Below are 27,428 nucleotides of genomic sequence, written 5' to 3'. Positions count from 1 at the left end.
AACTCCTGAATTTACTGAACAGGATTGCCTCCTGAAATTGAAATGGCTTGATTTTGATGTTTTCTCCATTAATTTCCAACCCCAGCACTTGGCACTGTTAGCAGCACTATTAGTGGCACCAATCCAATAACACCATTTAATAGCTTTGTAATGCGCTAAGGTGATGCAACCCATTGTGATAGAGCCATACAGCATGAAAATAGCCCATTCAGCCCAACTCATCCATGCTGACTAAGATGCAAGTCCCATGTGCGCGTGTTCCTAAGATAGTCCCATTTTAGAAACGAATGATGAAGGATCTTGATCTGAAACATCACCTATTCATTTTCTCCAGAGATGCTGCCTGACCCCATGAGTTACTCCAGTATTTTGCGTCTATCTTCGGTGTAAACCAACATCTGCATTTCCTTCTTACACACTAGACTAGTCCCATTTGCCCACATTACTAAGTCAGTCCCATGTGCCCATGTTAATAAGCTAGTCCCCTTTGCCCTCTGCACTCCTCAAATTCTGTCCTCTTGCACATTTCTGACTTTCATTGCCCCTTGATCGGCGTCTTCCCTTCAGCTGCCTGGAAGTGGCTCCCTAAATGTTTCCATCCACCTTGTTCCATCATTAAGTGTCAACGGAGATGAAGCACCTCGGCTTTGGTGCCACGTTTAAGCTCATAACCTTTCACTTCTGAGACAAATGTGCTGTCACCAAACATAACCTTCACTGGGATTAGAAATGAGAACCCACAAAAATGTTGGAAACTTAAATAAAAATAGAATATGCTGGAGCTGCACCACAGTGCCTTCAACTGGTCCAAATGGAACTCACACACACGCGTTGCCAGAATCGGACATGTGAGATATGCTGTTAAAATAGTTAAAAACGCATAACTCTTTTTAATCTGTTGATAATAACAGATCTACATTTCTAACAGTTTACCAAAGACACCTTATGATAGAATAATGACATTATTTCATTAATAGCTGTGGTTTCTAAGAGTGGCCATGGTTATAAATCGATTCTGACATCATCTGTTTTTATGGGACAAAACGAAGGATTTTGAGGTGTTAATGCAAAGATCATTTGTTGTGACTGACTATTCTTGCACATAAATGTTTGAAATTCCAGCATTTTCAACTATAGGTAGCTCAAAGTTCCAGGTCCATTGCTTGTATGTTGGGTTAAATCTACATATGCTAAGAACAAATTCTGTAACAGGTTTTCTGTCCCAGGCTCCTCACTGGTTAATATTTGCTACTAGCTAGCTGGTCCAGAGTCTAGATCTATAGCCAAGTGCTGCAAAATAGCCTGGAAGGAGCTAACAATAAAACACAGCAGTGTTTTAAGGGAAATTATCTACAAACAGCATTTGATGCATTTAGCGTTGTGGTTAAACAGTAATTTGATGTAATAAGTTCATATCCACTGGCATATCAATGTACCGCAAATATAATTTAGGATAAGCTCGGGTTTAATGGAACAAACAAAAATGTGCAATGATCAAAAGTTGGAAATAAAGTAGCTGAAATGAACAAATGTGCAAAATTAAAAACATAAAAACATAAAATAATAAGAACAAGATCAATTGTTCTACTGGTAAACAACGATGACATTGTAAGTGAGTAAATACTCGTCCCATTACTTGAAGTTAGTGCTTTGCTCTCTTATCATTATTATCCAACACAAGCTATGGACAATGAGCTACAAGGAACTGCAGAAGGTACACAAAATTGCTGGGGAAACTCAGCGGGTGCAGCAGCATCTATGGAGCGAAGGAAATAGGCGACGTTTCGGGCCGAAACCCTTCTTCAGATATTCCAGCATCTGCAGTTCCCTTTTGAACACAAGGAACTGCAGATGTTGGTTTTGTGTTTTAGTTTGTAAACCAACACCTGCAATTCCTTGTCTCCAACACCCTGTGTCCTTTTTTAAGCTATAGATAATCTTGGGTTTAGGTTTACCGTATTTAAAAGAACATGGTCTTCGCTGGATGGATTGTAGTTCATTGCACCTTGATAATGTGAGGGTTAAACTAAACTGTTCCGTGGATATGTTGCAATACATCTCGGTGTCGATGTTGACGTGAATCTTAAACAGTTAAACAAAACGCTCGGGTTTTGTATATTTTAGACCTTCTGAGAGTATATTTGCAATGAGCCTTATACTTGGGTCAATCAGAAGATGGGGGGGTGGGGGGGGGGGGGGGTAGGGAGGACTGTTCCTTTTACTGCACTCTGCATGTTCTGTGTGAGTTATTATTTCCTTCCCCTCAGCTTGATCATTTCCACTTAAGGGGAGGGTGAGGGGAAATCCTCCATTCTGAAAGCGCTGGTTGCCATGGCTTTCACTCAAACCTTCTCAACCACCGAGCACGTCCTCCGAGTGGCGTCAGAACAGATGAGATTACAGCCTGTTGGTACTGATGCTCGAGCATTGCACATACCACTTCCACGCTTTATACTTTATATGGAGAGGCGCTGGCGTAAGGTGTAGTTGCAGTCGGTTGTCGAGTCACAAAATCCCAGAGCAAAGTAACTTCCCTCTAAACTGGAGATCCGAAGAACTTTCTCGGCGTGGGATAAGATCAGTGTAAGTTTTCAAATACCGATCCGTTGCATTTCTGTCCATGGTGCGGCTACAAGTGCTTAAGGATGAATTAAATCATTTTGGTTTCCTGTATGATGGGGGTATTATATTGGCAGGCAGGGTGTATATCATTCGCAGAGGTTGGCATTACCCGGTTAAGAGGGAACACAAAACCTTTGCGAAACTTTAAATCAATCTCAGGACTAGATAGTGTTCTAGTGGAATATCTGACCGTTTAGTCGGCGTGTCCGTTGTCCGTGCACGCCTTTTATTTTCAGTTAAATCCGAGTTTAATGTCCAACGTACGGCTTCCTCGCGATGTAAAACTCGATTAAACAGCAATCATTTCGTTCAGTTTCCAGCTCAGTGCAAACGCTCCACAAACCAAGAACTTACAGGAACCACTGTCTTCTCGCTTGCTATTCTTGTATTTGCGATTTGGAGTGTACAGTCGCTTTGCTCTTTGTTTTAACCTCTCGAAGATGTGAAACCTTTTTTTATTGTTGCGGTAATCACGACCTCGGCGATTCCTGATACCGTGGAGATGCTTATTTTGAATGTTGCTGAGCGGTAGCTTGTGTAGAAAACGGTATTGAACAGTGCTTAATACAATCTAATGCTTCATAAAAACACACACGAACGTCTGCAGTAGTCTGCAACAGGTGAAGATATGTGTTTGTGTGCTTGTGTATTCTTTGCAAAGTCTCTCGAAATATAATCATAAATAAGAAAACAACGTTCTTAAAACTATCTCATACACAGCAAATGATGTTTTGCCTGGGATTGTATATGAGTTATGTTTCTTGATGTCATCGTGAAATCACATTGCGTTAAAAGGTTAACAAGATGATGTTTTTAAAAATATGTACCCGATGCTGTCCTCGATATAACGCAAGTGAAAAATGTTTGTTTAACAAAAAGGCTGTGCAAACCACCAGCTGTCATTTGTATGAGATTGAAAATGTAAATGCAAATCTAACGATTAATTCCAAGTATTCTTATTTGGGGTGATTTGCAATTCCTTTGTGATCCATTAATTTTGCAGCATGATCGGCCCAGTTGGATGTTTTATCCAAATCGCATTGTAGGTATCCCCCCTCCCCCCCCTCTTGTTACTTCTGGCTACTGAATGGGACCCGCTTCTGAGTCTGGGATAATTTCAGCAAAAGGTTCAACAAGAGACAACTGTTTGTAAAATAAAATACCAGTCATCAGTCGTAAATAAAACACATATGGGTCCCTGGTTCCCACAAGGACCTCAGCCCGAGGTAATGTTATCTGCTATTTAGTTTGGAGGAAATTATTGCAATCTAGCTGAGGTAAATTTGGATGAGAACCGCGACACCTTTTCAGATGCCTTCAAGTAAATTACCGGCAGTGTGCAAAAATGTAATTAATAGGACAATGGGACTTTATGGCCAAGTTAAGTTACATAATTTCAGACTTTAAATGTACAGGATGGCGCCTAAAACGTGGCGACTCCTGTGTGCTGACTCTATGTAGTCCACTATGGTACACTCTTGTAGTGAGTACGATTGTCCCTAATGCACAGTAGGATTGACACTGGACTGTATGCACACACAAAAAAGCGTTTCACTGTATTTAGGTAAATGTGAGTATAAAGTACCATTGAACCATTGAGTAGCAAACAAGTGCTGCCTCTCACCAAATCTTTTATTCAACATGGATAAATACATGGATAAATGAGCCCTTCACTAATGTAGCGTTTAATAACAGACATGAATTATTGTGCCCATACTTAATACAATAGAGCATAGTTTTAGGAGTTATCTAATCGTTTGATATTAATAGAAGCTAAATCAGAGAGGGCCACAGGAATGATGGATTGCATTTGTATCATAAGGCTGACAATTATATTTTATCAACAATAAAAGTGATTAATATTCAAAGTTTATTTTTCATATGTGAACTAATCTGTGTCGGTTTTGGAGGCATGTGATAAGGATTAGTGGAGTATAATCCATATTCTTCACAGGTGATAACACAAACGGTCAGATAAGATGGTTCATGATTTAAATCGTGTCCTTGTCTCTTTAGGATGGCATTGTGGCACAGCGATAGAGCTGCTGCCTCACAGCGCCAGAGGCCCGGGTTTGATCCTGACCACCGGGTGCTGTCTGTGTACATTATCACTGTGACCCCGTGTGTTTTCACCGGGTTCTCTGGTTTCCTCCCACATCCCAAAGACGTGCAGGTTTGTAGGTTAATTGGCTTCTGAAAATTGCCTGTGGTGTGTGTGTGGAATGCAAAAGTGGGATAACATTGAACTGGTGTGTATGGGTGATCGATGGTCAGCATGGACTCGGTGGGCCGAAGGGCTTGTTTCCCTGCTGTATCTCTAAACAAAACTAAAATACGGGGCACTTTTAGTTAACTTTCCTTTCTTTACAATGCCTTCACATAGTTATTGATCTTTATGGCACTTTCATTCTCTTCTCTCTCTCTTATAGTTTGCTACACTTTCTAACTGTGCCTGGTCACAGTGATGTGAGGAGTTTCATCCAGGATGACGTTGCTGGCAGGAGACAGTTCGGACTATGATTACAGCACCCTCAGCTGTGCCTCCGACACCTCCTTTAATCACATAATCTATAATGAAACACAAAGTTTGAAAGGCGTGTTCTACAATCGAGCTCATCTCATTTCCCCTCAAAAAGACTTGTTCGGCAGTGCACTCCCAGGGGATCGCAAGCACCAGGTTGTAATAAATGTCGGAGGAATTAAATACATACTACCGTGGACCACTCTGGATGGCTTTCCTTTAACACGTCTTGGACAGCTTCGGTTTTGCCAAACCTTTGATGAAATAATGAAGATTTGCGATGATTACGATGTGACATCAAACGAATATTTCTTTGACCGAAACCCAGGTGCCTTTAGAACAATACTGACTTTCCTAAGGGCTGGGAAGTTGAGACTCTTGAGGGAAATGTGCGCCCTTTCTTTCCAAGACGAATTGCTCTACTGGGGCATTGAGGATGACAACCTGGAGTGGTGCTGCCGTCGCCGATACCTACAGAAAATCGAGGAGTTTGCAGAAATGAATGCTATTGAGGAAGATCTGGTAGAGGGTGAAATGTTGGTTGATTTAGTTGAATCGTCGAAATGCAATCGTTTCATGACACAACTCGGGGATATGGTGGAAAACCCCCAGTCAGGACTTCCAGGAAAAATATTTGCCTGTCTCTCTGTTATATTTGTGACAATCACTGTTGTTAATCTATCAATCAGTACCATGCCTGACCTCAGAGCCGAAGAGGATCAAGTAAGTTTGCTCTTATACTTCCTAATGACTTATACTTGGCTTGACAGTGTACAGTTAAACCATATATTATCAACAAATGCAAGACATGGTTAGGTTTCAATATCCAATGGTATAATTTAGTCTAATAATTTAGTTCAGTTTAGTTTATTGCCAAGTGTACCGAGGTACAGCGAAAAGCTTTTGTCACATGCTAACCAGTCTGCTGAGAGACAATGCATGATTACAATTGAGCCATTCACGGTATACCGATTTAGAAATAGAAAATTAGCTCAGCCAAGTCTATGGCAATATAATATTTACATATGTTTAAATTAATTCCGGCTTCATATAGTTCAGTAATTGTATAATAATGTTTCACAAAGTCATGGAATGACACAGTTTAGAAGAAGGTCATTTGACCCATTATGCCTGTACCATCTCTTTGATAGCTCAATTAATTCAGCTCCATGGGGTCTCTTTTTCCCCATGGCCCTTTAACTATCCTTTCAAGTATTATCCTATTCCCCCAAATGTTATTGCTTTCATCGTGCTTTCAGGCAGCACATTCCAAATCACAAAAAGATATTGTGTATAAAATAAATTGTTACCTCATGTAACTGTTTGTTCTTGTTTCAATCATCTCAAACCTTGTTCGTCTGCTTCTCATGCATCCGCCATTGTAAACATTTTATTTTCTTACTTACATTTCCAAAATGTTTCATACTTTTGAACACCTCTATTTATTATTTTCTGCTCAAAGGAAAGTAAACCCAGCTGCCTTTCTATATCATGATTTATCTATAAGAGTAAACAGCACACTAAACATGCTCCCTTGTTGATCGTAAAGTTGTGTGAACATATTAACAATGATTGAAAAAGAAAAAACTACACAGGTCCATCCTTCCTGTGACACATATATTTATGTACTGCACTCCATATTAAAGCTGTAGGGTATTTCTTTCCATAATAAGTTCCAGAACAATCGTCACAAAAACACTGGGGGTAGGTTGAGTGTACATGTTCCAAAATATACTTGTTCACATGCGTCATCTGCCACCCCAAATCCACCCCACTATTGTGGGCAGTAGAGGCAACATTGCCCCAGGAAAACTCAGGTGAGTACACACATACAACGATAGACTCACAAAATTAGATACCAAGGATGAGGCATAAACTGTATAATTTGATGATCTGGGGCAGAGCAGTACCTGATCAACACATCTGAACACACAGTCTATCACAAAATATTTTGTGCTCTTATACATACACGAATGATGTCTTAAACTCATTTTAATGGACCTCTTTATTACGGATTTTGGTTATAGCGGATGGATCTGCTGACGGTTGCCGACGCCACCCCCGCCCCCACCCTCGCTCCTGCCTTCGCAGGCCCGCAATGCCCTCCCGGCCACTTCAAGGCCAGACCTACCTCTGCCACCACCTCCCCACACAGCTTCCTCAGCCGCTACCAGGCCATGTTTGCCACCCCAACAGCCAACCCTTAGCTGCACTCCGGCTGCCTGTGGGCCACTATCATTGACTTCGCCAATCATCACCTCTCTGCAGAGTCTGAAGAAGGGTCTCCACCAGAAACGTCACCTATCGGTGTTCTCCAGAGATGCGGCCTGACCTGCTGTGTTACTCCAGCACTTTGCGTCCCTTTGTGTATTAACCAGCAACTGCAGTGGTTTGTTTCTACAAATTATATAATGATAATACCTTACTTGAGGTACTATAGTATCTTGTTCTTGTTCTTGTTCTTGTTCTTGGGTGCTCTTGTTCTTGGGTGGCTGCAGGGATAGAGATTTAAACAATAAATGCAAGAAGCACTTAGGACAGATGGCAGCTGTGGAGAGGGAGACGGGGAAATTTTCAAGAAACTAACCAGGTGGATGTGGAGAAGACGTTTCTCCATGTAGAAGAATCAAGAACTCAACATCTTTACTAAAAATAACCGGCCATCCATATAAGACAGATATGAGGAAACATCTTGAGTAAAAATGCAAACTGTTGGAGGAACTCTGTGGGTCAGGCAGCATCTGTGGAGGGAATGGAAAGCATTTTGATTCTTGCTGCTGCCTGATCCCCAGAGTTCTTCCAGAGGTGTGTTTTTTGCTGAAGATTCTGGTCTCGTGTCTCCATTTGATTGATTCTTGTTAAGTAAGGGGTGAAAGATTACTGGGAGTAGGTGAAATTACAGAATTGACATCACTCTCAGATCAGCTGTGTTCTTATTGACGGTGGAGCAGATTTGAGGGATTTACTTTGTACCTAAATATAAATAGATCTGAGGCATGAATGCTTTCTGGTTAATAGTAAAATGAACACATTTATAGAAACACAACTGAAAAGTGTACATAGTTTTTCTCCAAGGGAGAATCTTAAATGGAGAATTAAATGAGCACGTTAAACTCAACAGAATCTGTTTCATTGTGCGTTTAGAAGATGGATGATTCATTGATTCATCTTCCATCTTCCTTACTTGTCATGAAAATATATCTGTTGCTATCTTGGCACCTTTGAGCCATTTGGTGAATTGAAGAATAGGTTTTAAAAGCCCTTCTGCGAAGAAGATATCCTACACAATTTTCACTTATAAATGACCCAAGGTTTGATTTTAAAGTTATGTTATTTACAGTTTATTTCTGTGAAGTAATTTTTCTTTATTTACAGTATCCTATAGAATCAATTTGTCATTTAAAAAATTGATTGGATCATTTCCCAAACCTTTTAAAGGGAAAGGAAAGTGGGATAGGTTTGGTAGCCTAACATTATCATTTAATTCCTTGCTATCATTCTGGTCATTTTATATTATATCTTATCCCAGGTCAAAGTAATTTATGTGCAAATCTAAATAATGCATAATTTCCTAAATTTTGTATTTCTGTTCTCTTGTATTAAAACTCAACAGCCTATTTGACCATATTATAGCTGCATGTTAGTTATTTTTGATTTTCGTATGTCCTTAAGAATCTACTTCACATTATCTTTCATCAGTTTGAAGTGGATGGATTGAAAGTTTTCCACAATAATCCCTGTAGTTATTTCTATTGCATAATATAGTTATGCCTCTTTGCAACTTCCATGACCACTTACACAACTTACTCAGCCACTTACAGAGTCGTCTTTGAATTTATGTACTGAATTAATTATTATTTCATCCAAGTCATTGCTATCTCTATCAGACAAAGAGAAATGGAAGGAGTTTTTTTCTGGGAGCATGAACATGGAGCATGGAATATTTTTAATCTTTCCAATTTCTACTCCCAACCCATTACAAATCCATGTCACAAACCCCTTCCCCACCATCCTGAGATACTTTCCCCTTCAACGGCAGGAGGTGAAACACCTGTCCCAACACCACCTGCACCACTCATCTCCATTCAGGGACCCAAATGGCATTTCCAGGTGAGACAGGGGTTCACATGCATCTCCTTCAACTGCGTCTAATGCATCTGGACTTGACCTCCTCTGCATCAGTGAGACCACTGGTAGATAACCTCACTGAACACTTGCCCTCTTGCCACCAGGGCCGGTTGGAACTCCGGGTTGCAAGCCACGTTACTTCCCCTTCCCATTCTTGCCTGGCCTGGGGTCTCCGCCCCTGCAAGAGTGAGGCCACAGTCAAACTGAAAGAAAACCATCTCATATCCCACATGGGGAGCCTACATCTGATAGCAAGAACACAGCTATTACGTCCTATCTATTGCATAATTGAGGCTAAAAACAATCATATCAAGTTTTATTGACCTTAAATTCCTTTATTTTAAACATTTTGTTTGGTTCAGTCCTACTGTTTATGGACAGAAAGGATGGTCGAGATGCATAAATGTATCCTATGATTTATGCTGCAATTAGACATTGAATTCAAAGCAATTCCTTATCATCAGCGAAGTACAGAGAACAGGTCATGAGGCTCCACACAAAGTTATTGTGAGCCTCTTTATACTTATGGTGGTATTTATATTTGGGGGCAGAAAAAAAAATCATTGCAGTATGCTGCCTATGTAAAGAAAATCTTCCACTAAATAATGTCTGTAAACAATCTGGAAACAAATACTCCCCAGCTCTCAGGCAGTATTTTTAAACCAATATTTACATTTTGTTGGCTACAGGTATTTATACATTCTTACCAGCATCAAAGTCATTTCAGATAGTCTTTTGGCCATCCCAACACTTTTCCATTTCTGCTTCTTATCTCAAAATTGCAGCTTTACTTTAAGCTATCTTCAATTTATTTGCAACAGTAACAGTGTACATTAGGGCAATTATTCATTTAGGAAAAAAAAGACAAAATGTTATTGATTGAGACCCATCGTGAGATGGGATATAAAATAAGCTAATGTCCCGACATCTAATTCATGCTGCCAGCCCAGGGCTAAAGTACAGACGCTGGGAGATCATAAATAAAATAAAAGACCATTGATGAAAGCAATAGCTTTAATTAAAGTAACAATGGAGGCTGGGGAAAGTTGTAAGGAGGAACTGAATCCTATTTAAATGATGTTAAATCAGTCACAGTTCCAATGTTTTGCCAGTCATTTATGTAATTTATGTCAGGGGACAGCTATGGAATCAATCTGTGGAGAAGATGGAAGCAGATTTATATCCTGTAGCATTCACTGAAATGTCTTGCCTTGTCCTCGCACTGTGGCAGAGCTCCAGATGTGAACTGAGAAATTGTTGATGAATAAAAAAAACTTTAAGCTGTATCTTCTTGCCTGTTGCTTACTGCCAGCTTCTGGCCTCGGGCAAAAGTAATGAACAGCAGTTATCTGAAAATTGCCAACTATCCTGGAAGAGTTGTCATTTCCTCCTGATATAGCTATCAATAACATTTGTGCATTTTTATTCCCTCCAGTTGTGAATTAGCTTTGCAATCAATCAGATACCCACGTAAATGGAAAGAATTTCCTTGGCATGGATAGTGTGAATGCACACTGCCTTTTTCCTAGGTTCAGGGAATCAAGAACTAGAGGGCATAGGCTTAAGATGAGAAGGGAAAGATTTAATAGGATTCTGAGGGGCAACATTTTCACACAGAGGGTGATGGGTATATAGAACGAGCTGCCAGAGGAAATGGCTGAGGTAGGTAGTACAGCAATGGAACTAGTCTGGAAGGGCACCTTACCCAGCATGGGTGAGATGGGCTGAAGGTCCCGTTTCCATGCTGTGTGATTCTCTAACTCTATGGCTAATGAGGAAAACACAGGGCAATGTGGCTAATTGGCAGTAGTTTTTAAAAGCTGACAGTGACAACAATAGGCGGAACAGCATCCATTTCATTAGTGAAATCCAAAAGAATTGTGATCTTTGGGGAACAGCAATCAATTTTGTTCAAGATTACAGCTTCTGCGGTTTCTTGTGTCTCCACAAATTTCTTTTTATTTTCCCAAATTCCATCAACTCCACACAAATTCTTTCACTCACCAACACTCATGGGGCGATTTTGTGGTGGCCTATTAACCTACCTACCGCCATGCCTTTAGGATACAGAGGGACACCAGAGCATTTGGAGGAAACCCAGAGAAACTGAACAGGCTCCACACAAACATCACCAGTGGTCAGGATTGAACCTGCCTCACTGGAGTTGTGAGGCAGCAACTGTGACATTTTGCTGCCTCAGGAAATCTGAAGCAGATTTTCCCACCAGTTTTTGAAAGGTTTTGTATACTAGAACATAGAATTCTCCCACTTGAACTCCAAATTATTTCATATGATAGGTGGGTGGTTAAACATCAATACAATATCTATGCACTTGGAACCAAACCAAATTGCATCAGATATTTGATTTTTAACTTTATTAAAAATATAGTAGTTCTAAAAGCATGACCGGCAACTTTGTCAATAAAAGAACATCTTGGAAAATTGGTTACACTGACCTCTGCTTTAATTCCCTGCTTTGTGCTATCTACAATTTTGAAGAACAATTGTATAGTTTAAAGTGTAGTTTGCCCTGGTAAAATTGAACATGAATGCATTATGGTCAACTAGTGTCCATGGTGCACCTACAGAATCAGACGTGTAGATATATTAAGAGATGTTTGTGGCTGTGGTCATACAGATATAGTCATACAACACAGAAACACCCCCCTTCAGCCCAACCTGCCCAAGTTGACCAAACTGCCCCATCTATACTAGTTCCACCTGCCCACGTTTGGCCCATATACGTCTAAACCTTTCCTGTCCATGTACCTGCCCAAATGTTTTTTACATTTTGATATGGTATCTGCCTCAATTACCTCTTCTGGCAGCTTATACCATATACCTACCGCCCTCTGTGTGAAAACGTTGCCCCTCAGATTCATATTAAACCTTTCCCCTCTCACCTTAGACCTATGTCCTCTGGTTCTTGATTCCTTTAGAATCAAAGGGAAATCTGGACCAATTTATACCCAAGTAATGTGTTTAAAGTCTACACTACACATCTTTTACCAAATGTGCTTCCCTGATCGAGGCCCCTCATCATCATTCCATTCCTGCTGGATGTGAGAAACCTGAAAGTGTATTCAGAAGCTAGACTGACCGGAGCCGGGCTTGAATCCATAACTTAGAGGCCAGTTGCTCTAAAGCTTTACCACACTCTGTGGCCATGTTAGTCTTCCTAATTTTGGGGATGCATGATGATATTTCAGTCTAAAGACAGAGAGTGTCGAATGGAACTGCAGATGCTGGTATTTACAGAAGATGGACACAAAGTGCTGGAGTAACTCAGCGGGTCAGGCAGAATCTCGGGAGAAAAAAGATGGGCGACGTTTCGGGTCGGGACCCTTCTTAACACTGATAAGTAAATGAGCAGAGGGCTGAACGAAGTCTGAAGAAGGGTCCTGACCCGAAATGTCACCCATCCTTTTACTCCAGAAATGCCACTGACCCACTGAGATACTCTAGCACTTTGTGTCTATCTAAAGACAGGGAGATCTGGAGCAGCCAGATCTTTGACAGGAGCATCGAGAGACTAAATGAGGGGGAGGCCTCAATAATTTCCAGGTGGGCTGAAGGGCCTGTTTCCATGCTATATCTCTAAACTAAACTAAACTAAACTAAACTCACCTTCACAACGCTTTGCATTAATCAGCGAGTATTATTAAGTTCTAATGAAAGTTTTTTCAATCTGAGACATTAATTGTTTCTTTTTCCACTGATGCCACCTGACTTGCTGAGTATTCCCAGCAATTTCTGTTTTGTGTTATATTTTATGACGTTAATGGATGCTTTCATAATTGTTTTAACAACCTTGTCTGTAACTGAGGCTAAACAGAACAACCGAACGACATTTGTTAGTTAACATGAACCTAGACCTTGCATTACACGAGGGATTTATGGAAGACTGAAACGTAGATTTATAGAGCCGCTTTATTGTTTCAAAAGCAGTGATCCATGCATAATACGTTCATTTGGCAATCTTTTAGTTTACAGAACTAAATAGATGTGGCCACCAATCTATAATAAAAATTATTTTGATTGAATTAAAATAGAATCATAAATAGGTTTCAATGATATCTGGTAATATTTTTCTGATAATATTTTTCCTTTGCTTCCTCAAGTTATGATTTGTGCATTTCCTTCATTGATTCAACATGACTTCATTCCTGAGATGGAGATAATGATATAAAGGTTAATGATATAATATTTTGCCCCAGAATATGGTGCACAATTGTGAAAAGAATCATGCCATTGCCACATTGGTGAAATTGGTGTCACGTATGTTGGGAACAGGTAGAGCAGTCAGTCATAAGGTCGTGAGGTCATAATTGATAGGAGTTGAGTTAGGCCATTCGGCCCATCAAGTCTACTCCGCCATTCAATCATGGTTGATCTATCTCTCCCTCCTAACGCCTAGCAGTACTACCCTGATGGAGCTCAATGCTTTATCTAAGACTGTCCAACAAATTTAACGACTGAACATTGAGCCTAATTTAAAGTGATCTTCCACTACTAATTGGTTAATTGATTGTTAGTTTCCTCTGGCTGTTGCCACAATTCCACAAATTATTTGTGTTTGTGTAGGAAGGAACTGCAGATGCTGGTTTAAACTGAAGATAGACACAAAATGCTGGAGTAACTCAGCAGGACAGGCAGCATCTCTGGATAGAAGGAATGGGTGATGTTTTGGGTCGAGACCCTTCTTCAGATTGAGCTAGGGGAGAGGGAAATACAGAGATTAGGGAGAGTAAGGCGTGAAAATGAGACAAAGGGGATGGAGATCATGGAAAATGTAGGATAGATAATTGTTAGCTAGGAGAAGGTAACAACTAAGCAGAGACAGAATGTAATTGAGGACAGTCAGACTGGTCGGAGAACTGGGAAGGGGTGAGGGATGGAGAGCTAGAGTTACGTGAAGTTAGAGAAGTCAATGTTCATACCGCTGGGGCATAAGCTGTCCTATAAGCGAAATATGAGGTGTTGTTCCTGCAATTTGCACTGGGCCTCACTCTGATAATGGAGGAGGCCCAGGGCATAAAGGTCAGTGTGGGAATGGGAAGGGGAGTTAAAATATTTAGCAACCAGGAGATCAGATAGGCTTAGTCGGACTAATTGGAGATGTTCAGCAAAACAATTGCCGAGCCTGCGCTTGGTCTTGCCGATATACAGGAGTCCACACCTGGAACAGAGGATACAGTAGATAAGGTTAGAGGAGGTGCAAGTGAACATCTGTCTCACCTGAAAAGCTGTTGGGGCCTTGGACGGAGTCGAGGGGGAGGTATAGGGATAGTTGTTGCGTCTCCTGTTGTTGCTGGGGAAAGTACCTAGGGACAGAGATGGAAACCGCTGTCAAAACATGGAGGGGACCATGGGACAGGGGGGGACACAATGTTTTGGCGGCCGCGTGCACATTTGCACACTCACAAACACACGCGAGGCATCGGAAGCTTCAGCCATGCGCCCTGTGAACGGTAATTAGCTTAGGACTCTTCCAGTTTCCAGCCCCGCAACGTGGATGCTTCTACTACGGGGCCGTTACCGTTAGAATTAGTCAATTACTGCAGATCTGTACCACATATTTAAAGCTTGTAACGTGAGGGGGACCATCCCCCACCTCTGAAAACATGGAGGGGACACATCCCCCCTGGCCCCCCCGGGTTTTCCGCCAATGCCTAGGGAGGGGGTGGTTTGGGTGGGAAGGGGCAAGTTAACCTGGGAGTTACGGAGGGAACGGTTCCTCTATTTGTTTCAAGTTTTAAAATTTGTACCTTGACGTTCATCGGGCCTTCATTTTGTAACAATCTGTGACACTGACTGTGTTTGAGCTAGAGTATTACACTCATCACAGGATAACTACAAGCATGTCTTACCTGCTGGTGCCTCCCATGCAACATTCCTGCTTAAGTACCTTAGTCTGGAATCAATAAATGCCTCGTACCGCACTGTATGGGTAGAGCTGACCTCTGGCCTGCTATAAAGTGCTTCCTTCATCCAGCCTGTTCTAGTGAACTCCATGGTGTAGCTATTAACCAACTTAATATTTATTGTGTGCTATATAAGTATTATATGCACTGTGAGGTGGAGGATAAAAGAAGGGAGAAGCCAAACTTAAAAGCCCTTTCTTGCCCCGGATGCCCACAGAGAACTTGTCTGAGTTACCAACACCTGTCCAACACTTTACTGTCACCCTCTCATGACTCCGACGCAGCAGTTTCTTAGCACAATTCAATTCAATTCAAAAGTAAGAGACAACAAAAATAAATATCCCAATGTAAGTTTGGGTCCTGTTAAACTGCATGAAAACATTAACTCTCTTCACTGATGCATCCTCAGGGTGTTTATCTTCCATGTGCCTTCCTGTCCTGGAGCTATAGTGTGGCATTACTCCATTGCCATGTGGTTTAGAGGTTAGGTTAGTTTATAAATTCAGCATGGAAACAGGCTCTTCGCCCCACTGAGTCCGCGCTGACCAACGAACACCGAAAACTAGTTCTATCCTGCACACTAGGGACAATTTACAGAAGCCAATTAACCTACAAACCTGCACGTCCTTGGAATGTGGGAAGAAACCAGAGTTGCTGGGGAGAACCCACACGGTTACAGGGAGAACATACAAACTCCATACAGACAGCACCCGTGGTCGAGATTGAACCTGGGTCTGAGGTGTTGTATCTCTACTGCTGTGCCACTGTGCCAGAAGGTAGCCACCATCTACGGAGGAACTCTAGATCCACCTGCAGAGTAGTGAATGGCTGTGACAGATAACAACCTCCTTTGTACATTCTAATCCACAGTGGTGTGAGTTTGCATGGCACCAGTCTAAACTTCTATTGCAACACTCTCACATTAGGTCTCTGCAGTTAACATATGCATGACTTGGTTTGAGTTGGAATATTTATTTGTATATATGCTGCCAACTTTTGAATTGTGACCAAGTAGATGCTGCAGTGGATGGCAACAGAAGAACAGCCACCAATTTCTGCATCATGATCAAGTTCACTGGTGTGTGAATGGATTTGGTCCGATATCCATAGATATGCTCCAATCTTTGTACAAAGCCCTCTGCCAAGTTATAGTCCACATCCAATTCCTCTGTAACATAGTGCTTGTGCTATCATAGAACATGGAATAGTATAGCACAGGAACAGTCCCTTCAGCCCACAATATCTGTGCTGAACATGATGCCAAAACCAATTCTTATCTATCTGTCCATAAGCCATATCTCTCCATTCCCTGCATATCTAAAATCTGCCTTCAAAATTTATTCTACTGGAATTTATGGAGTTAATTTCAGAACCAGAATAAAAGTACTGGCATGAATTTGTAATGTATTTAATGTTCCAAACCAGGAACACATTTCTAGAAGGCTGGCTTTTCTCAATACCATTCTTAATTTGCCTACATTTACTAAAAATCCCACAGCCTGGAATATTTTAGGTCTGGTCATGTCGGCACTATTTTTACAGATCCTTTGAGTGTAATATGTGATGCTAAATCACTTACATTATTTCTCCCTCATTTTTAACATTTTGTACACATGTGAATTTGCTTGTCTTTTTCTCATAATTTAAACTGGAACGTGAAATATCCTGTCCCAGTTATGCATAAAAATTAGTCATGCATAAATTTGTTGAATAGTCTTGTCTCAAATGGTTTGATTTATTATAATAGTTGCATCACATTATCCTGCTAGAATCCAGAGATATTGAGGTTTAGAGATACGGCATGGAAACCGGCACTTCAGCCCACCGAGTCCACACTGACCAGTGATCCCCGCACATTAACATTATCCTACACACACTAGAGACAATTTACATTTATACCAAGCCAATTAACCTACAAACCTGTACGTCTTTGGAGTGTGGGAGGAAACCAAGATCTTGGAGAAAACCCACGCGATCACAGGGAGAACGTACAAACTCCGTACAGACAGCACCCATAGTCAGGATCGAACCCTGGTCTCTGGCGCTATAAGGCAGCTACTCTACCGCTGCACCACCGTGTAACCATGCATTAAATAATTCATTTATTTTATCCATTAACTAAGGAAATCAAAGTCATAAACTGACTTTTGTTTTCAATTATATCTAAAATTACCAATACTTAGAGTCTGAAAACAAATAATAGATCCAATAGTTTATAGATTATCCACGTGAATATGCAGAGAATAGAGGGATATGGGTCACGTGCAGGCAGAGGAGATTAGTTTAATTTTGCATCATGTTCGGCACAGACATTTTGGGCTGAAGGACCTATCCTTGTGTTGTGCTGTTCAATAATTAAATAAGAAACCACAATTTTATTTCAGATTTGAGAAATCTTATATTTTAGAGTTGAAATCAGTTTCACAGTATAAAATAGTAAAATTGAAATATTCTGCAGTGACTAGAGGGGGTACAATTCTTTAGTTCTTCAAACCAGGCATGAGTCAGGCAAAGCTCAACCAAAATGAACGAGTCCCTGAGGACCTTACTAAATTACTCTCTGGGTTTCATCATAATAAATCAGCCAAACAGGAGAGAGAACACGAGGGAGTTGAACAGAAATGAGAGAGGTGATTGAGGAAGGAGGATCAGTCTGGAATATTGCCCAGCCCTCTAATCTTCCCAAGACAAGTGCCCTTCCCCTTTAATTCCCAAGTGCAAGACCACAAGAGATTGACCAGAATTTTTATTGATTTGATTGTGTGCTTTTTATCAGAAAATTTCTCTTTGGTGCATTAATAGTCATGAAGGTGAATGAGTTTGCAGTTTGCTGTATTTCAAATGTCATCTCTTTTTTATAAGTATGAGGTCACAAAACCCTTTCTATTACAGGAAACTTTTTCTTTGCGTTCAAATCTAAAATTCAGATTCAGATTCAACTTTAATTGTCATTGTCCGTGTACAGTACAGAGACAACGAAATGCATTTAGCATCTCCCTGGAAGAGCGACATAGCATATGATTTGAATAAATATTTACATTAGCATATAGAAACATAGAAACATAGAAATTAGGTGCAGGAGTAGGCGATTCGGCCCTTCGAGCCTGCACCGCCATTCAATATGATCATGGCTGATCATCCAACTCAGTATCCCATACCTGCCTTCTCTCCATACCCTCTGACCCCATTAGCCACAAGGGCCACATCTAACTCCCTCTTAAATATAGCCAATGAACTGGCCTCGACTACCCTCTGTGGCAGAGAGTTCCAGAGATTCACCGCTCTCTGTGTGAAAAGGTATATACAGGTATATACAGACATAGTGTTTTTCCTGTGGGAGGAGTGTCCGGGGGGGGGGGGGGGTGATTGGCAGTCACCGACGTACGTTGTTGAGTAGAGTGACAGCCGCCGGGAAGAAGCTGTTCCTGGACCTGCTGGTCCGGCAACGGAGAGACCTGTAGCGCCTCCCGGATGGTAGGAGGGTAAACAGTCCATGGTTGGGGTGAGAGCAGTCCTTGGCGATGCTGAGCGCCCTCCGCAGACAACGCTTGCTTTGGACAGACTCAATGGAGGGGAGCGAGGAACCGGTGATGCGTTGGGCAATTTTCACCACCCTCTGCAATGCCTTCCGGTCGGAGACAGAGCAGTTGCCATACCATACTGTGATACAGTTGGTAAGGATGCTCTCGATGGTGCAGCGGTAGAAGTTCACCAGGATCTGAGGAGACAGATGGACCTTCTTCAGTCTCCTCAGGAAGAAGAGACGCTGGTGAGCCTTCTTGATCAGAGTTGAGGTATTGTGGGTCTAAGAGAGGTCATCGGAGATGTTAACACCCAGGAACCTGAAGCTAGAAACACGTTCCACCTCCGTCCCGTTAATGTGGATGGGGGTGTGCGTGCCGCCCCTGGACTTCCTGAAGTCTACAATGAGCTCCTTGGTCTTCTTGGAGTTAAGGGCCAGGTTGTTGTCAGCGCACCATGCTGCTAAGTGCTGGACCTCCTCCCTGTAGGCTGACTCATCGTTGTTGCTGATGAGGCCAATCACCGTTGCATCATCTGCATACTTGATGATGGTGTTAGTACCATGTACAGGTGTGCAGTCATAGGTGAAGAGGGAGTAGAGGAGGGGGCTCAGCACACAGCCCTGTGGAACGCCGGTGTTCAGGGTGAGGGTTGAAGAGGTGTGCTTGTCTAACCTAACAGACTGTGGTCTATTGGTTAGAAAGTCCAATATCCAGTTGCAGAGGGAGGGATCGATGCCCAGGTTACCGAGTTTGGTGATCAGTTTAGATGGTATAATGGTGTTGAATGCTGAGCTGTAATCGATGAACAGCATTCTTACGTAAGTGTCTCTGTTGTCGAGGTGGGAGAGGGCGGAGTGAAGTGCCGTTGAGATGGCATCCTCCGTACTCCTGTTCTTGCGGTAGGCAAACTGATAGGGATCCAGTGTGGGGGGTAGGCAGCTTTTGAGGTGTGCCAGGACCAGCCTCTCGAAGCACTTGGTGATGATGGGGGTAAGTGCAACTGGGCGGAAGTCGTTGAGGCTTGCCGCAGTGGAGTGTTTTGGCACTGGCACGATGGAGGTGGTTTTAAGGCACGTGGGGACAACTGCTTGGGCAAGTGACAGGTTGAAGATGTCAGTCCAGACGTCTGTCAGCTGCGCAGCACAGGCCCTGAGCACGCGCCCGGGGATGCCGTCAGGGCCAGCAGCCTTACATGCATTAGTCCTACTCAGTGCCACGTATACGTCGTAGGGGGTGAGTGTGAGGGGTTGGTGATCGGCAGGGAGCACAGCCTTGATGGCTGTCTCTAGATTGTCCCTGTCGAAGCGGCCATAGAAGTGATTAAGCTCCTCAAGGAAGGAGGCGTCGCTGGATGTGGGGGTGGTGTTGGAGGGTCTATAGTCCGTGATGGCCTGGATGCCTTGCCACATGCGTCGGGGTCGGAGTTGTTGTTGAAGTGCTCCTCAATCCTGAGCTTATGGCAGTGCTTGGCCTTCTTGATGCCCCTCTTCAGGTTAGCCCTGGATGAGCTGTAGGCTCGAGCATCGCCTGACCTGAAAGCGGTGTCCCGTGCTTTCAGCAGTAGCCTGACCTCGCTGTTCATCCATGGCTTCTGATTCGGGAATATGGTCACCTGTTTGAGGGAGGTGACACTATTGATGGTGGAGTTTATAAAGTCCAGAATAGAGGATGTGTAGGAATCAATGTCCGTGTGGGAGTCAAGGGTGGCCTGGGCTGCAAACGCCTTCCAGTCAGTGTTTCCAAAACACTGCTGAAGTGTGAAGTCCGCTTCCTCTGACCAGACTTTAACTGTCCTCACAGTTGGTTTAACCCGTCTGATGAGTGGGGAGTACTTAGGGAGCAGGAACAATGAGACGTGATCAGACTGACCAAGGTGGGGGAGGGGGATGGCTTTGTAAGCTTCAGCCATGTTGGTGTAGACTTTGTCCAGTGTCTTGTCTACTCTAGTGGGGAAGGAGACATGTTGGTGGAATTTGGGGAGTACAGTCTTCAGGTTAGAGTGATTGAAGTCACCCGCAACAATGAAGGCTGCCTCGGGGTTGTGCGTCTGTTGATTGCTAATGGAAGTATGCAGCTCTTTCATTGCAAGCTTGGCATTAGCATCAGGAGGGATATAGGCTGCAGTCACAACAGTGGAGGTGAACTCTCTGGGCAGATAGAACGGTCTGCATCTAACCAAGAGGAACTCAAGGTTAGCTGAGCAGTGACTCGATGATGGTGGAGTCCGTGCACCATGCTTTATTTACATAAATGCACAGACCCCCACCTCTGGTCTTACCGGAGTCTGATGTCCTGTCCGCTCGGAGTAAATGACGCCCCGTTAGCTGGATGGCGCTGTCAGGAACGTCGGTGTTGAGCTAAGTTTCCGTGAAGATCAGTGAAAATTCCGTGAAAATTCCGTGAAAATCCACAGCTGTCTTCTTGAACATTGCACATTACTCCCCATTTCTGAAATTTGGTTTCATTTAAATTAGTGGAGACAAATTTCTGAAATGATGTGCAAAAATTTAAACTCTACTATGTTATACAATTGGGACATGAAGACTGAGTCCAGCTTCTGCCTCCTAATGTCAATAAAACCCATTGTACAATAAACCCCTTGAGAATTTCCATCGTAACACATTTCACTTTGTAATTTAATAATTTATGCCATTAATAACTTTTGACCAATTTCATTCAATGCATTACCATATTGCAAGTTATCAACGTAATACCTCTAACCTGCAATACATACTTTGTTCGTAGTTGACACAAACACAATACCTATGTTTTCATTGCCACTTTCAATCTACCTCAGCCTTTCTGCAGAAAATGGAAGCTGTATGATATTCCCATGCACACAGTGAAGGTGATTGTTTAACTCTTAACCTTTACTGTTCAAATTCTTGGACAATTTCATGACAAGTTGACATTTTGTTGTACGTGTACAGTCACAGGCATTTTAATATTTTTGAACTGACTTTAGTTCTCTGAATTTATTCAGGTTGAATTTTGTTATGATGATCCTAAAAATGTCAAAATTATCAACATTATCTAATTAAATCTCGCTGATATAATTTCATCATAGTTTCTAATACAGATTTAAAGTTTATCAATTTGTTTAATTTTCTCAAATATATTTTTTAAATGTGTTAAGTACCTCTATATGAATTATAATTATAGTTAAAGAAATATTTTACACTACAAGATCAGAACTTAATAAATTCTGGCTCCAAAGTTATGCCATTATTAGCCCGTAAAAATGTCCAGGTCACAATCATAAAATCCCATTGGATTGAAGTGAGAAAAAATAAAGGATAGTCCTATTAGAAGGAGCCTATTGCTATATTTTAATGGAAATAAACTTGAGGGTGACATTTGTAGATTATTTCAAGAACCATGCATTAATGTAACAAGAAGGAAACCAACTGGTGGAACTCATGGACAAAGGGTCCCAACATTCCCCTTTCCCCGAATTTCAGTCTGAAGAAGGGTCTTGACCCGAAACGTCACCTATTCCTTTTCTCCAAGGATGCTGTCTGACCCGCTGTTACTCTAGCTTTTTGTGTCGATCTTCGGTTTAAACCAGTACCTGCAGTTCCTTCCTACACACACTGAAATACTGACCATCAATTTCCCTCCCCAGATACTGCCTGACCCATTGAGTTCCTCCAGTTGCTCGTCTTATGTTGCTATAGATTCCACCATCTGCATTCTCTTGTGCCTCCATACATCAATCTAGACTGAACACGTTGAAAGAGATTTTATATGTTAAAATGTTTTAAATGTGACGACATTTATTCATTGTTTTGTTTGATCTTTTATATCTACAGGGTATTTGTTCCCAGAAGTGTTACAACATTTTCATCGTGGAGACTGTATGTGTAGGTTGGTTTTCTCTGGAGTTTGTGCTACGTTTCATACAGGCCCGCAGCAAGTTTGTGTTCCTAAGGACTCCTCTGAATATCATTGACATTATAGCTATCTTACCCTATTACATTACCCTTCTGGTGGACAACACCTCAGCGGAGAATGGAAAGCCTGGAGGAGGAAGCAGCTACCTTGACAAAGTGGGGCTGGTTCTGCGAGTTCTTCGTGCCTTGAGGATTTTGTATGTCATGCGCCTTGCTAGGCACTCCTTGGGATTACAAACACTGGGACTAACTGCTCGCAGATGCACCCGCGAATTTGGACTTCTCCTGTTATTCTTGTGCGTGGCCATTGCACTCTTTGCTCCATTGCTATATCTTATTGAAAATGAGATGGTTAGTTCACATGAGTTCACAAGTATCCCAGCGAGTTACTGGTGGGCGGTTATAACCATGACAACTGTGGGCTATGGAGACATGGTGCCACGAAGCATCCCAGGCCAAGTGGTGGCTCTAAGCAGCATTTTAAGTGGCATTCTTCTCATGGCCTTTCCCGTAACCTCCATCTTTCACACTTTCTCCCGCTCGTACGTGGAGTTAAAGCAAGAACAGCAAAGAGATCAGAGAAGATTACAGTTCATGGTTAAGCCCAAATTGGAAATGAATAATATGTGATGATGAAATGAAACTATTTGTCCAAGTCACTCTTCAGAACCCAGATACGATAAGCTACATTACTTTGAGTTAAACAGCAGATATTAGAGACAATTGTTATTTCCAAAACACTGTGTTAATTGTGTTTCTTCATGAGAAAGGTACTTCAATAGTAATTTGATAGAGCTAGCTTTCGGATTGTGACTTAAAAAAAATCTGAATACTACAAACATTGCAAGCATACAATCTAATATACCGTATGTCAATCTACCCAATAGAGGATAGTTGAAGTTATCAACAAATAATGTAGTATTTAGTCCGTATAAATTTTGCAGGAATTTAGGCAAATTTCTGAGTGAAAATAATGAATTAGTTATTGATTTAATAACAGTAGTTGTCACACTGTGCAAGCCAAGAATTGTTATGATTAGCGATGGCAATGAATAACAAAATTCTGGAAACACTCAGTAGATCAGGCAGCAAAGAGAAACCGAGTTAATATTTCAGATCAATGATCCTACATCAGACCAGGGAAAGAAAGAAAAACTAGTATATAAACTGTTTATGTACTGCAGTGTGGGGAAGAAAGATAGTGGTTCTCACCATTTCATCATTTAAAAGACAATTAGATAGGCACATGGATAGGAAAGATTCAGAGGGGTATGGGCCAAACACAGACTATGGGACAAGTGTAGATGGGGCATTTGATCGACATGGGCAAGTTGGACTGAAGGGCCTGTTTCAATGCTTTGACTCTATGGATAGGACACAGGGAATATCATTGGCAGGGGGAGGCCAGCATTGCCATGGGAAAATGGTGCAAAGATCAGCAGGTCAATGGGTTAATAGGAACATTTACAGAAATAAAAGTGAACAAAGACTGTGAAAAGGGAGAGTGGAAGTAGAAGTGGAAGCATTAAGAAAGAATATTTGACCTAAAATACTAACGCTTTCTTATTCCACAAAAGAGCAGTTGTTGCATCTCCTGGGGTTGCTTGAGGAGATGCCATCTGAAGGCAGCCGGGTATTAGTGGAGATGGAAAAATGAACCAGGGAAAAACCGAGAATGGAAGAAATTCTTTGAATGTGGAAGCTAAAAAGGCTTTAAGGTGAATACAGGAGGATACGTATCCTTGCTCTGGTTGACAGCAGATGTGATAAGAGCTTAAGGGCATGGACATGCAATGGAGCTGCAATGGACATGGCTGAAACCATGTGGACAACGATTGGGGGAAACCACACTTAAAGAAGAAGGAAGACATAATGGAAGCATGATGTAAAAGTCTCATCATCAGCAAGGATCAAGCCTTCAGCAAAGAAATTTGACCTTCTGAATGAGTCCCAATACCATACAGTTATCAAAAACTCACACCACTCGGCTGACAAGCTGCTGTACAATAGTTTCAATGAAAAACATCTTACTTTTGACCCTGGAAATCTTTTCTTGAATGATTTGTCTTGTTGTAAGTCATTTTGTAATTTCTGTGAATATGTTCCAATTGGTGCATTTACCTTTCATTAGGATGGTTGCTGGACTTCATTAAAAGAAAAACTACACTGGAGAATTGTCGGTTACAGATTGTTGTTCTAGCAGAAGGCAGCTTTTAAGTTATTGTGGGCATATTCCTCCTACAAATGTTTGCTTTATGTGGGTACTTGCTTGATACTTGTTGAAATACTAGGGGTGCTAAACATTCCATGAAACTATAATATCACAGAGTGGTTAAGGTCTTTAGATGGACCCCATACAGCATTTGTTTCTTTGTTCTTGGTGGGGGGGGGGGTGGTTATTCAATCGTTGGTTGTGAATTTGGGTCTAATTTTACTAAATTCAACGCTGATAATTATTAGAATCCCACTTGTTTTAATGCCAAGTTCCCGATGACTCTTCCATATTGATATTCTTACATCCACTATATTTAGTCCCTAAAGTAAGTGATAGTCTTATTATCTGACCACATAGAAAGTACCCCTGATCTACCTAACATTTATTGTTCAGACAGTGGCAGAGCTGGTAGAGTTGCTGCCTCATAGCGCCAGAGACCCGAGTTCAATCCTGACCTTGAGTGCTGTCTGTGTGTGGAGTTTGCATGTTTTCCCTGTGACCGTGTGGGTATCCTCCAGGTGCTCTGGTTTCCTCCCACATCCCAAAGACGTGCAGGTTTGCAGGTTAATTGGCCCTCTGTAAAATGTGCCAAGTGTGCAGAGAGTGGACGGGAATGTGGGATAACATCAAACTAGTGAGTATGAGTGATTAATGGTCGGCATGGACTTGGTGGGCCAAAGGGCCTGTTTCCGTACTGTGTCTCTAACACTAAATTGCATTAGGAATTTAGCTTTTGCAAGGAGAGAATAACTCACGCAATGTCACTAAGTATGACATAGGGACCACTCATCTGGACAGTTTTGCACCTGCATATCCTGTCAATATAGCCACTAATTTAGACGTTGGAGACGTGGCACGGAAATAGGCTCTTCGGCCCACTGAGTCCATACTGACCAGCGATCACCCTCGTACACTAGTACAATGCTACACATTAAGGACGATTTAAAATTTGCAGACGTTTGTTAACCTTCACTGAGGTGCAGCGGTAGAGCCGCTGCCTTACAGCGCTTGCAGCGCCGGAGTCCCATGTTCGATACCCACTGCGAGTGCTGTCTGTACGGAGTTTGTACATTCTCCCCGTGACCGCGTAGGTTTTCTCCGAGATCTCCGTTGTCCTTCCACACTCCAAAGACGTGAAGGTTTGTAGATAAATTGACTTGCAAGAAGTGTAAATTGTCCCTAGTGTGTGCAGGGCAGTGTTAATGTGCAGGGTTCGTTGGTCGGTGTGGACTCGGTGGACTAAAGGCCCTGTTTCCATGTTGTATCACAAAACTAAACTAAACCTGCAAACCTGCACGTATTTGGAGTGTGGGAGGAAACTGGGGCACCCAGAGAAAACCCACGCAGTCACAGGGAGAATGCACAAACCCTGTGCTGCCAGCACCCATGGTCAGGATCAAACCCGGTCTCTGGTGCTGTAAGGCAGCAACTCTACCGCTGCGCAACCATGCCGCTCCATTTTCTTTCTTCCAGTTTCTCTTAAATACCACCTATGATATTTGTCTCAACTATTCTTGTAAAAAAGAATCACACATTCGAATTCACTGCTTTCGTAAAGCTTTTACAGTTGAACTCTTTCTACATTTATTAGTGAGCAACTTACATTAATGACTTGCATTAATGGCTTCTCTGAGGTAGAAATATCTTCACTGCATGTACCGAATGAAACCCTTCCATAATCTTGAACGCTTCAATCAGGTCACTGCTTCTCCTCAGATTAGTATCCCAATCTGTTCTTTTTTTCTCCTGATTGATATTAGTTCTCGGTTCTGGTACCATCTTGTAAATCAATTCTAAATCCATTTAATCCAATCTGCTATAACATTGTTACAAAGGCAGCCCGGAATGCACAATCAATCTGATGTGAAAACAATGTGATGAAACAAAGCTTTGTATCAAGCTGCATGCAACTGCATGAAACTGATTTTCCAAATTGTATTGGCGCTGGATAGTACAATCATATACGGTGTATATATGTAATCTGTCCTGGTGTAGACTCATTGCTGAAGTGGTCCCACAGGGACACACTAAGCTAAGAGAACAAGGTTTGTTTTTCAATTTAGAACTTAGAATCAATATTAAATTGGACACAATAAAGAATAAACACAATTTATCTTATAACGTAAAAAAACAATATCGCAATATGCAATAAAAGATAACCTCTTGTCAAGGGAATGTCTTTAGTTTAGTTTAGTTTAGTTTAGAGATACAACGCAGAAACAGGCCCTTTGGCCCACCTAGTCCGTGATCACCCTGTACACTAGCACTATCCTACACAATAGGGACAATTTACATTTTTTTTAACAGAAGCCAATTACCATACAAACCAGCATGTCTTTGGAATGTGGGAGGAAACCGGAGCACCCAGAGTAAACCCACGTGGTCACAGGAAGTATGTACGAACTCCATACGGACAGCGGCAGTAGTCAGGATCAAATCTGGGTCTTTGGTGCTTTGCATCTTTTTCAGCTCTTTGGTAGGACAATCCAAAACGAATCCACAGTCCCATTCATTTTATATCAATGCTTCAAATTTCCTTGCTACAGATATTCATATTTCCCAATAAATGAGACTAGTCTCTGTGCTATCTATATTCATTTC

The 27,428-nt window shown here is 41.9% G+C and overlaps 1 protein-coding gene across 1 annotated transcript; it reads left to right on the top strand.

Annotated features, from left to right (window-relative positions):
- Window positions 1-2,309: 2,309 nt before the first annotated feature.
- kcng1 (potassium voltage-gated channel modifier subfamily G member 1) lies at window positions 2,310-25,215 on the top strand. Its single transcript, XM_033041548.1, has 3 exons — window positions 2,310-2,583; window positions 5,052-5,866; window positions 22,532-25,215. Exons 2-3 carry the CDS (start codon window positions 5,108-5,110, stop codon window positions 23,240-23,242), a joined length of 1,470 nt encoding a protein of 489 aa, XP_032897439.1. The 5' UTR covers window positions 2,310-2,583; window positions 5,052-5,107; the 3' UTR covers window positions 23,243-25,215.
- The last annotated feature ends 2,213 nt before the right edge of the window (window positions 25,216-27,428 follow it).

This window comes from Amblyraja radiata, chromosome 23 (assembly GCF_010909765.2).
Source record: "Amblyraja radiata isolate CabotCenter1 chromosome 23, sAmbRad1.1.pri, whole genome shotgun sequence".
NCBI lineage: Eukaryota > Metazoa > Chordata > Chondrichthyes > Rajiformes > Rajidae > Amblyraja > Amblyraja radiata.
Note: the sequence above shows the minus strand (reverse complement) of the source record. Positions and strands in the feature narration are given on the sequence as shown.

Bases quoted from the DNA above. Each gene is read 5' to 3' on its own strand.
- kcng1 (XM_033041548.1), top strand. From the start codon at position 5,108: ATGACGTTGCTGGCAGGAGACAGTTCGGACTATGATTACAGCACCCTC. The intron at 5,867-22,531 runs GTAAGTTTGCTC...TTATATCTACAG, and splicing joins TCAGAGCCGAAGAGGATCAA to GGTATTTGTTCCCAGAAGTG.